This window comes from Hyperoodon ampullatus (genome assembly GCF_949752795.1).
Source record: "Hyperoodon ampullatus genome assembly, chromosome: 16".
Classification (NCBI taxonomy): Eukaryota; Metazoa; Chordata; class Mammalia; order Artiodactyla; family Ziphiidae; genus Hyperoodon; species Hyperoodon ampullatus.
Genome location: NC_136929.1, coordinates 62429418 through 62441590, shown reverse-complemented (window position 1 = coordinate 62441590; position 12173 = coordinate 62429418). Strand labels below are relative to the sequence as shown.

Genomic DNA, 12173 nt, shown 5'->3' with positions numbered 1-12173 from the left:
AAGATATTTATAGTTTTATAACTTGCTTTTTTTCACTTAGCAGCCTATGGTTAGCCACGCCTCATGCTGATTAGGGCGTGTCATATTTAATTAACCATTCCCTATGGTGGACATTCAGACTGCTTCCAATTTTTCCCTATACTTCATAATAATAAATAAAATATATATAATACTGCTGAGACGCACATCCTCGTTCATTACATTTTTATGCATCTCTGATTATTTCCCAAGGGTAAATTCCTAAAAGTTGAAAGAAAATACACATTTTCTAAATCTTCTAGTATAAGCTGGCAACTTGCCACTTTACACACCACTAACCTTCTTACATTACTTTTTAAATTAGCTGAGGCTACAGATGCTTCTGTGAATTGAAACAAATGACCTGTCCACACTGCTTAGGAAAACAACATATTATCCAGTCATAAGGGGCCCATGAAGACTGTGCCTGTATAAACAAGCAAGAGGCACCTGAGCAGTGGAAAGAGCAGTGGTCTGGCTCCACCCATTACCAACTGTGTGACCTTGGACAGGTCGCAGTTTTCTCAACCACCTACTGAGGGTCTCAGTGTACTCATCTTCAGAGGATGTTCCATAAACATACGTAGAACATACATATTACACTACGGAAAGGGTCTGGCACTGGTAACTGCTGTATTTGTGTGTGTGTGTGTGGTACGCGGCCCTCTCACTGCTGTGGCCTCTCCCGTTGCGGAGCACAGGCTCCGGACGCGCAGGCTCAGCAACCATGGCTCACGGGCCCAGCCACTCCGCGGCATGTGGGATCTCCCCGGACCGGGGCACGAACCCGTGTTCCCTGCATCAGCAGGCGGACTCTCAACCACTGCGCCACCAGGGAAGCCCCGACTGCTGTATTTTTGAAGCGCTCCAGCAGAGTGAACAAAGCACAGTCTTTGGGAGTCTGATCAATAAACATTTAACTCCCAGCTCTTCTGAACTAACTCAGTGGATCTTAGGGCAAGTCACTGTTGCCTCTGAGAGTTCTTTTCTCATTCAGTAAAATACTCACCTCACATGCCCACTGAGAGGATTAAATTATGTAAAGCTCCTGGCACATAGCAGGTACGCTGCTTATTCAAGGTTCTGTGTGTTTGTTTCTTTGTTTTAATGTATTTCACACCCACAGTGAGCCAGAAGATACAAAGGACGAGCAGGGAGCGTCCACTCGTCTTAGCCCTGCACCTACTGGGGAACATGTTGGGTGCAAAGCTGAGAAGGCTGTGCAGTCTGCACTGCAGCACGGAGACCACGGGAGCTAGTGAGAGATTCTGAAAGGGCACCTGCTCAGATCCGGAGGTTGATGTGTGCAGCTTCCTGGAGTCCTCAGACCACGCGAGGTCTGGACGCCTTCCAGCAGAGGGAGAAAGGCAGGACGCAAGACTTCCCCCAGGAATCAGTCTGGCCCTCAGCCACGCTAGGGACAGCTCAGCAAGTGACTGAGTAGATCCAGCCCAGGGACCACAGTGGTGAGCAGGCCTTAGAGCTTCGCTTAGGTTTCAAGACATAGCCCTCCCGCACCACCCCCAGCTTGCAGAACAGCTAAGAATTCTTGACTAACAACAAGGACCTACTGTATAGCACAGGGAACTACATTCAGTATCTTGTAATAACCTATAATGGAAAAGAATCTGAAAAAGAATAGATACATCTGTACAACTGAACCACTTTGCTGTACACCTGATACTAACACAACACTGTAAATCAACTATACTTCAATAAATAGTTATAAAAAAAAGAATTCTTGATGAGATCAAAGGGTCTCAACTAAGTATTTCCCATGACTTTTTTCTTAATCCTCTGATACCTATATCTGTCTACTAAAACAAGAAGCAAAAATAAATAAAGCAAAAACTAGAATTTGCTGGTTCAGCAATGGTTTCTCATATATGGGTGCTAATCGTTTGATCTTTTTATTGTTTTAAAGATATCATAAGGACTTCCCTGGTGGCGCAGTGGTTGGGAATCCCCCTGCCAATGCAGGGGACATGGGTTCGAGCCCTGGTCTGGGAAGATCCCACATGCCGTGGAGCAACTAAGCCGGTGCGCCACAACTACTGAGCCTGACATGCCTAGAGCCATGCTCCACAACAAGAGAAGCCACTGCAATGAGAAGCCTGCGCACCGCAACAAAGAGTAGCCCCTGCTCACCACAACTAGAGAAAGCCCATGCGCAGCAACGAGGACCCAATGCAGCCAAAAATAAATAAATAAATTTATTTTTTAAAAAAACAACATACCATAGTTATGTTTTGTGCAGCCAACGTGTCCCTAATTTGCATATTGGAATTCCATAGAACAACAGAGTGTGGGGATTGGCAAAAGCTGGACAGCCAGCAGGGAGTGGCTTTGGAGGAGACTTTGAAGACCCATCTGTCAATACCCATATTCGGACCTGAGAGTGCAGCCAAGCTCCAAGCCCCTGAGGGAGGGCAGGCTGATTAAGCTTCCCATTCTCCCCAGTTCCAAAGGTGTAACATCGGTTTACAAAAACAAAAACAGTGAGCTTGTCACTCCAACCAAAACATGCAAATCCAATTTGAGATCAAGTTAACAAAAGTATTGAAGCAGTAAACAGAGTTAGGGCCAGGCAAATTATTTAAGAAAAAAAGATCTTGACTCAATAATGGAAACATGGAAAAATGCCCTCCAGGAGGGAGAGCCCCTGGGCCCCCGGTGCCTCCGATGGCTGTGCAACTAACCCCCGCCCTCCACCCACTAGAAGGAAGGAAGCCTCAAACTTCTGTAAAGCACGACAGGAAGAGCTCTGGGTCCAGCCACGTTTGCGAAAGTACAGGAGGAAGTTTCTCTAAGGAAACTGCAAGGAAGGAGAGGTAGCAAGTGAAAACTTCTGAAAACCACAAATGCTAGTGAGTAAATGGGTGTTTTAATTGTTTTCTAATCCCAGCTTATACATTTCATCCAGAACAGGATGCTAGCTTGTAGTCTGACGGAAGTCTCCAGTGAACGTTAATATTTCTGTGAAATACTGGCAATATTTCTCCTTTCAATTTGCAAACACACCTCCTAAGGTTTACGCTTGGATTCCCAGGCATGGCCTACTCCATCACTCGACAAAACAATCAAACCGCCTTTCCACTGTCACTCGCAAACAAAAAACAAACAACACACAGAGCCTACAGCCAAGGCGTCCCAGGAGAGGCTAACTCCTCCTTTCGGAAAACCTTTTAAAGCCACCCCCCTCCCGCTCCGGCCGGGACCGCCTAGTCCCTCGGGCTCCCCCAGGTCCCAGCGCCCGAAGTCACGCCCGGTTCGGGAGCGCAGGACCCGGCGGCCTCCGGACAAAGGCGGAACCGGCCTGCCCGTCGCCCGCCCGCCGCGACTGGGGCGAGGAATCAGGGTTCCCGGCCCGCGCCCGCCATGCCGCCCGAAGGGGTCTCACCCCGGGTGGGAAAGGGGCCGCCGCCTGACTCGCCCGCCCGGAGCCGTTCCCAAGTCGGGCCGGAGCCGGGCGCTGGGCCGGCGTGGACTGCGGGGGCGGCGCCGAGCGGCGAGGCCGGGCCCGCGAGTCCTTGTCCGGGAGCGAGGCCGGGCCGGCCGCCGCCTTACCTTCTCCTCGCCGTCGTAGATGCGCACTCCCCGCTGCTGGATCACCAGGGTCTCGTTGATCTCCAGGAGGCCGCTGGTCCACACGAAGCGGTCCATGGCCGCCCCCCAGGCCGGCCTCCGCCGCTCGCCCGCGCTGGCGCTCCCGGCGGTGAGCCGAGTGCCGGGCAGCCTGCGGCGCCCCCTGGCGGTGGGCGGGGTGGAGGCCGGCAGGGAGGTAGCGGTCCTGCCCGGGCGCTCTGGGGAACGCGCGCTGCCCCGGGGGCGCCGGGGGACGTGGCGACGTGCTTGGCGCGCCCCCTGGCGTTCCTTCCGCCAAGGTCCCGGTGGGGACATCCACCCCATCCTTTGTCCAGCTGAGGCACAAACACAGAGTTTACAACGGACTTTGAGGGAGCCCAAACCGCAGCTTGGACTTTCTTATTGTGCTTTATTCCTGCGTATTTCTGCCGTTTTCTTGTCAGTGCCCAGCATGCTGCCATGTTCATTAAAGGCTGTGAATGATAACTGTTTTTTTCCAAATGAATATTCATGGCCTGAATTATTTTCACACAGCTTCAATCAGTATGTAAGTACTATTTTGTACCCTTATTTTTTTGACATTAAAATCATTTTCATTTAAGGGACTTCCCTGGTGGCACAGTGGTTAAGAAGCCGCCTGCCAATGCAGGGGACACGGGTTCGAGCCCTGGTCCAGGAAGATCCCACATGCATCGGAGCAACTAAGCCTGTGCGCCACAACTACTGAGCCTGCGCTCTAGAGCCCGCAAGCCACAACTACTGAACCCACATGCCACAACTACTGAAGCCTGCGTGCCTAGAGTCTGTGCTCCACAACAAGAGAAGCCACTGCAATGAGAAGCCTGCGCACCACAACGAAGAGTAGCCCCTGCTTGCCACAACTAGAGAAAGCCCGCGTGCAGCAATGAAGACCCAGTGCAGCCAAAAATAAATAAATTTATTTTTAAAAAAATAATAAAATAAAAAACTACAATGAGGTATCATTTCACACCAGTCAGAATGGCCATCACTAAAAAGTCTACAAATAATAAATGTTGGAGAGGGTGTGGAGAAAAGGAAACCCTCCTACACAGTTGGTGGGAATGTAAATTGGTGCAGCCACTATGGAAAACAGTATGGAGGTTCCTTAAAAAACTGAAAATAGAGCTACCACATAATCTAGCAATCCCACTCCTGGGCATATATCCCTAGAAAACTCTAATTCAAAAAGATACATGCACCCCAATGTTCATTGCAGCACTGTTTACAATAGCCAGGACATGGAAGCAATCTAAATGTCCATCGACAGAGAAATGGATAAAGAAGATGTGGTACATATATATAATGCAATATTACTCAGCCATAAAAAAGAATGAAATAATGCCATTTGCAGCAACATGGATGGACCTAGAGATTATCATAGTAAGTGAGGTAAGTCAGAAAGAGAAAGACAAATACCATATGATATCACTTATATGTGGAATCTAAAATATGATACAAAGGAACTTATTTACAAAACAGAAACACAGAAACAAACTTAAGGCATAGAAAACAAACTTAAGGTTACCAAAGGGGAAAGCGGGGGCTGGGTATGGGGGTATAAATTAGGAGTTTGGGATTAACAGATTCAAAATGTTATATATATATATATATATATATATATATATATATATATATATATATATATATATATATATATAACAGGGCTTCCCTGGTTGCACAGTGGTTAAGAATCCACCTGCCAATGCAGGGACATGGATTCGAGCCCTGGTCTGGGAAGGTCCCACATGCCGCAGAGCAACTAAGCCCATGTACCACAGCTACTGAGCCTGCGCTCTAGAGCCCGTGAGCCACACCTACTGAGCCTGTGTGCTGCAACTACTGAAGCCCGCGTTCCTAGAGCCTGTGCTCCGCAACAAGAGAAGCCACTGCAGTGAGAAGCCCGCGCACCACAACAAAGAGTAGCCCTTGCTCGCAGCAACTAGAGAAAGCCCACGCACGGCAACGAAGACCCAGTGCAGCCAAAAATAAATAAATAAATTTACCAAAAAAAAACCCAACCAATAAGGTCCTACTGTATAGCACAGGGAACTATGTTTAATATCTTATAATAACCTATAATGGAAAAGAATATGAAAAATATATATATATATCCATGTATATGTATAACTGAACCACTTTGCTGTACACCAGAAACTAATACAACATTGTAAATCAACTATACTTCAATTAAAAACAACAACAAAAAGGGCCTCACCATCACTAATCATCAGAGCAATGCAAATCAAAACCGTAGTGAGATACCATCTCACACTTGTCAGAATGGCTATTATCAAAAAGACAACAAATAACAAGTGTTGGCAAGTTCGTGGAGAAAAGGGAACTCTTGTGCACTATTGGCAGGAATGTACATTGCTGCCACCACTATGGAAAACAGTATGGAGAGTCTTCAAAAAGTTAAAGGTAGAACTATTATATGATCCAACAATTTTGTTCCAGGTATTTATCTGGAAAAAGTGAAGACACTAATTCAAAAAGATACCTGCACCCCCGTGTTTGTTGCAGCATTGTTTACAACAGCTAAGATGGAAACAACTTAAGTGTCCATCAGTGGATGAATAGATAAAGAAAATGTGGCATATAATACACACATACAGTGGAATATTATACAGCCATAAAAAGAATGAAATCTTGCCATTTGCAACAGTGTGGATGGACCTTGAAGGGATTACATAAGCGAAATAAGTCAGAGAAAGACAAACACTGTATGATCTCATTTACATATGGAACTCCCCCAAAACATAGAGACAACAGACTGGTGGTTGCCAGAGGTGGGGGGTTGAGGGTGTGCAAAATGGGTGGAGGGGGGTCAAAAATGCAAACTTCCAATTATAAAATAAATGTCATGGGGACAGCATGGTGACTATAATTAATAATATTATATTTCATATTTGAAAGCTGCTAAGAGAGTAAATCTTTTTTTTTTTTTTTTTTTTTTTTTGAAGTTAGAAAATAACATTTATTAAGAACAACACTGTTTAGCAATCCTATATGAAGATATAACACACAAAATATCTCCTATTACTTCCCTGTTAGAAGAGCTCTTTGCTTTAATACTTACACTACAGAGAATTTAATTAGTTCTCAATCAAATATTCTTCAGCCAGTGATTATACAGCAATAAAACATATTTGCATAAGAGAGTAAATCTTAAAAGTTCTCATCCCATGAAAAAAGTTTTCTAACTGTGTATGGTGACTGATATTAACTAGACTTCTTGTGGTGATCATTTTGCAATATACACAAGTATCAAATCATTATATTGTACATCTGAAACTAATATAATGTTATATGTCAATTGTACTTCAATTGCTTTAAATGTTAAATAAAAATCAAATCAGGGAATTCCCTGGCGGTCCAGTGGTTAGGACTCCACACTTCCACTGCAGGGCGCAGGGGTTCAATCCCTGGTAAGGGAACGAAGATCCCGCGGCCAAATAAAAAAAGAAAGAAAGAAAGAAAGAAAGAAGGATCCAGTGCCTTGCCTGCTCTTTGTTTTTGTTGACATCGGAGCTACTAGTTGAAGAAAATGCTTTTCCTTGGGCCTTAATAGAACAGGAGTAATGTCAGTTTCTTAAAAGGCGAAAAAATAAGTAATAATAGTATGGATGTTGTATCTGAGTGGGTCAAAAACAAGTAGCACATCCCAGACTCGATGTTGAAAAGATACTTTCAAAGCTTGCAGGATAATGAACATCTTCAAACAGTTGCTCAGACACTGGCCACAGAGCACCCTGCATCAATGACTGCAGCCTGGGGTTATCAAGGCCCTGATGTGCCACAATCTCTGCATCTTACTTTAAAATTCCTTTATCTTCTGTAGCTCTTTCAGAGAAAACCACCTGTGCAGACATAAACCGAATATAAAAGATCCTCTATACTGAAATGGCAATAGACTTTTTCCCTGTAACCTTCTGGTTTTCTGAAAGAAGAAAATGTGAACGTTAGAAATTGCTCATCTTGGTAACTATGAAGTGAGATTAATTGAACAAAATACCCTCTGATAAAGTTTTATTTGGGGAGTTTGGGGATTAAGAACAATAACAATGATTTTCTTTCTTTTTTTTTTTTTTTTTTTGCGGTACGCGGGCCTCTCACTGTTGTGGCCTCTCTCGTTGTGGAGCATAGGCTCCGGACGCGCAGGCTCAGCGGCCATGGCTCACGGGCCCAGCCGCTCCGCGGCATGTGGGATCTTCCCGGACCAGGGCACGAACTTGTGTCCCCTGCATCGGCAGGCGGACTCTCGACCACTGCGCCACCAGGGAAGCCCTTACCAGTTTTTAAATATGCAATTTGATGAGTTTTGACTACCATTATACATAGTCATTATGTAAAGAATATTATCATCACCCCAAAAAGTTTCCTTGGGCCCTTTGTATTCAACCTTTCCCCCCCCACTTTGTGGCCTCTAAGAACCACTGATCTGTTTTCTATCACTATTGTTTTGCCTTTTCTAGAATTTCATGTAAATGAAATCATAAGGTCTGTGGTCCTTTTGTTTCTGGTTTCTTAAATGTAATGCCATGTTTTTGAGATGCATCCACTGTGAGACAGAAAATATATATTGGTCTCTGTCCCCAGTTCCTGGCACAGAACTCCTGAAATGCTTGTAAATTCCTTAGTGATGAGAGCACTAGGAGTATCTCATGCTCTAATGAGGCGACTCTGGGTGGGCTCCTGGATGGGGGCTGGTCACCAGAACAACCAAGTCATGATTAGAAGCTTGGAATTTTCAGCCCCCATCCCCACCCCTAAGATAGGCTGGGACCTGGTACCCTTTACCAGAGTGCTTGCACTTGCACCTGGACAAACGTCTCTTCCAGCAACAGAATACAGAGAAACTAAAATAACGGCATGCATGCCCCACTTGGGGCAATTGTGAACAATAAGATACAAAAAGGCCACAAACCAACCACCATTTCCGAGGTGCCGAGAGCCAAAGCAGGGTACTGGGCATGATCCTTGCACACAGCACAACCAAGGGGGTGGGCAGACCACCTAAGCTATGCCTCATGCCCAACACACTGATCCACCCCGACCCTCACTCCATTTAAGGAACCAGCACGCGCCCCTTCGGGGAGCGAACAAGTGTATCTGTTTCTTGTTTTCTCTCCCTCATGCTGCAGCACAGTCCCAATGAAAGCTCACCTGAATTTCTCATCTGGCCTGGTTAATTTCTATTGATTAAAGAGTCCAAGGGCCTGGGTCCATAACACCCCCAGTTCTCTAGAGAAGGGAGAGGGGCTAGAAAAAGCGTTAATAATTGCTCATGTCTCCATGAAGAAGCCTCCACAAAATCCCAATAATAGGAGATTTGGAGAGCTTCCAGGCTGGTGAGCACATCCACATCAGGAGGGTGACGCACCTCAACTCCACGGGGACAGAAGCTCCTGTGCTCAGGACCCTCGCATACTTCACCCTATGGATCACTTCTTCACTTCATCTTCATCACCTTATGGCTGTTCATCTGTATCCTTTATCACATCTTTTAATAAACTGGTAAATGTAAGTTAGTGTTTCTCTAAGTTCTGTGAGCCTCCCTAGCAAATTAATTGAACCCAAGGAGGGGGTCACTGGAACCTCCAATCTCTAGTCGGTTCATCAGAAGCACAGGTGATAACATGGGCTTGTGACTGGCATCTGAAGTGTAGGGGGTGGGGGCAGTCTTGTGGGACTGGGCCTTTAACCTGTAGGAGTTGACACTAACTCTGTAGTGTTAAGAATTGAGTTAAATTATAGGACACCCAGCTGGTGTCACAGGGAAGTGCTTATTGCCGGTGGGAACCTCCAAATATTTGGTGAGCAGAAGTGAAATGTTTCATGTAGAAGTATACACACTGGAAAGAAACGCAGTAGAGAAGGACTGTGTTTTTCCCCGCTTAGGAGGGAAAAAAATTGAGTTTTTCCATTTTATCCCTGTTGTTGTGTTTATCAGTATTTCGTTCCTTTTGATTGCCAAGTAGCAGTCGATTATATGGCTATGTCACAGTTGGTTTAACCATTCATCCACTGATGAAGATTTGAGTTATTTTCTGCTTAGGTCTATTACGAATGAAACTGCTATAAACATTCGTGTACATTTGTTTTCCTCTCTCTTGGGCAAATACCCAAGGACAGTAATTGCTGGATCATATGGTAAGTGCATGTCAAACTTTATGAGAAACTGCCCAACTGTCTTCTTCAGTAGCTATACACTTTTTGTATTAGTACCAGCAGTGTAGGAGAGTTCCGGTTCCTCGCCAAACCTTGGTAATTCATCATTTTAGTGGCTGCATAGTGAGTGGTATTTCATTATGAGCAGAGATTGAACCCAGACCACGGCAGTGAAAGCCTGGAATCCTAACCACTAGGCCACCAGGGAACTCCCTCACTGTGATTTTAATTGCATCTTTTTTTTTTTTTTTTTGGCCGTGCAGCCTGGCACGTGGGATCTTAGCGCCCCCTGCATTAGAACCACTAACGCAGGGGGCGCTTAACCACTGGACCGGCAGGGAAGTCCCTGCATCTTCCTGATGACCAGTGATGTTAAGCATCTTTCCATGTGCTTGTCTTCAGTTCCTATATCTTCTTTGTGAAGTGCAATTTTCTTGCACATTTAAATAACTTTTTCAGAGTTCTTACATATTCTAGATAAAAGTCCCTTACGCAAATGTTTTGCAAATATTTTCTTTAACTCTGTAGCTTACTTTGTAGTTTTCTAAAGAGTCTTTTGAAGAACAAAAAGTTCTTTAATGAAATCCAGTGTATTGTTTCTTTTTTAGTTCATGTTGTCTCCTGTTTAAGAAACCACTAAGATTTTCTCCTGTGTTTTCTTCTAGAAGTTTTATAGATTGGGTTCTTTCGATTAGGTCTAGTTCTATTTTGAGGTTTACTTTGGTTTGTTTTCTGAGGTTTTTTTTGTTCAAGGGGTGAGGTAAGGGTCACGGTTAATATTTTGTATGTGGATATCCAGACGTCCCAGCACAATTTGCTGGAAAGATCATCCATCAGATTGTCTTAGAAACTTTGTAGAAAATCAATTGGCCACAGAGGATTGAATATATTTCTGGAATCTCTATTGTATTCCAGTGATTTTTAATTTTTTTGTCTTTCCTTACACCAGCACTACACTGTCTTGATTACTGTGGCTTTATAATATATCTTGAAATCAAGTAGTGTAAGTCCTCCAACTTTTTGTTTCAAAATTGTTTGCCTCTCCAGATCCTATGCATTTCCATCTGAATTTTAGAATCCAATTGTCAATTTCTATAGAAATGTCTTCTAGGATTTTGACTGAGATGGGAATGAACAGATCAACTTGGAGAGAATGTACATCTTACAATACAGGATCTTCTGATCCATAAGCATATTATATCTCTCCATTTATTTAGGATTTATTTCTTTCCACAACATTTTGTACTTTTGCACAGAATGTTTTGCCAGAATTTCCTAGCTTCTGAACCCAACAGTTCCTTCCAGTCCCAATCCTACTAAACCTCTTCAGTGGTCAACCCTGGATCATTCCCTCTATCTTGAGGCTCCCTCCTCCCTGGACTTTGTGTCATCACCCTGTCCTTGTCTTCCTTCTATTCCTTGGATGATCCCACCCTTTCCCCTCACAGGCACTCTCCCTGTTTCACACGACCACAGGACGAACAACTGAAGCTGATCGTCAATACCCCAGGTGGCTGCAGTTTCGTGGTCGGCTGTGGTTGGCAGAGACCTGTTATGGAAGGAAGTCTTCTCTTTGGATCTTTTAGAAAACGATCTGCCTTCTCTCCCAACAATTGTGGGACAATGATATTTTAAAAGTGTCTTTAAACGATACCCATCTTGGAATGGGTGAGTCTGGAGATTAGAGCAGAATTACCAAGTTGGAAAACCTCACCATCTCAGCCTATTGAGATCTTCCACAGTTACATTTTAGTCGCTTTCTTTTTTTTAACCACTCCCACTTTTTTTTTTTTTTTTTTTTTTTTTTTTGTGGTATGCGGGCCTCTCACTGTTGTGGCCTCTCCCGTTGCGGAGCACAGGCTCCGGATGCGCAGGCTCAGCAGCCATGGCTCACGGGCCCAGCCGCTCCGCGGCATATGGGATCCTCCCAGACCGGGGCACGAACCCGTATCCCCTGCATCGGCAGGCGGACTCTCAACCACTGCGCCACCAGGGAGGCCCCACTCCCACTTTTAAAGATACTGAAATTCACATATCGTAAAATTAAGTGAACAGTTCAGTCAGTGGCATTAATACATTCACAGTGTTGTACAACCATCACCTCCACTTAGTTCCAAAACATTTCCATCATTCCAAAGTAAAGCCCCTTACCTGTTAAGTGGTCTCTCCCCATTCCCCTCTAACCCCAGTCCCTGGCAGCCCACAAACTGTGTTATGTCTCTATGGATTTATCTATTCTGTAATTTATTTATTTTGGGCTGCATTGGGTCTTTGTTTCTGCTCACGGGCTTTCTCTAGTTTCAGCGAGCAGGGGCTATTTTTCAGTTGCCGTGCGCGGGCTTCTCATTGTGGTGGCTTCTCTTGTTGCAAACCATGGT

General features: G+C 44.8%; 1 protein-coding gene across 1 annotated transcript in view; it reads right to left on the bottom strand.

Moving 5' to 3' along the window:
- The window catches only part of VPS36 (vacuolar protein sorting 36 homolog), a 31488-nt gene extending 27237 nt beyond the window's left edge, over positions 1-4251 (bottom strand). The window contains exon 1 of the mRNA XM_079721970.1: positions 3586-4251. Coding sequence (XP_079578096.1) covers positions 3586-3927 — 342 coding nt within the window. The 5' untranslated portion in view covers positions 3928-4251. The remainder of the gene's footprint in view (positions 1-3585) is intronic.
- Positions 4252-12173: the final 7922 nt, after the last annotated feature.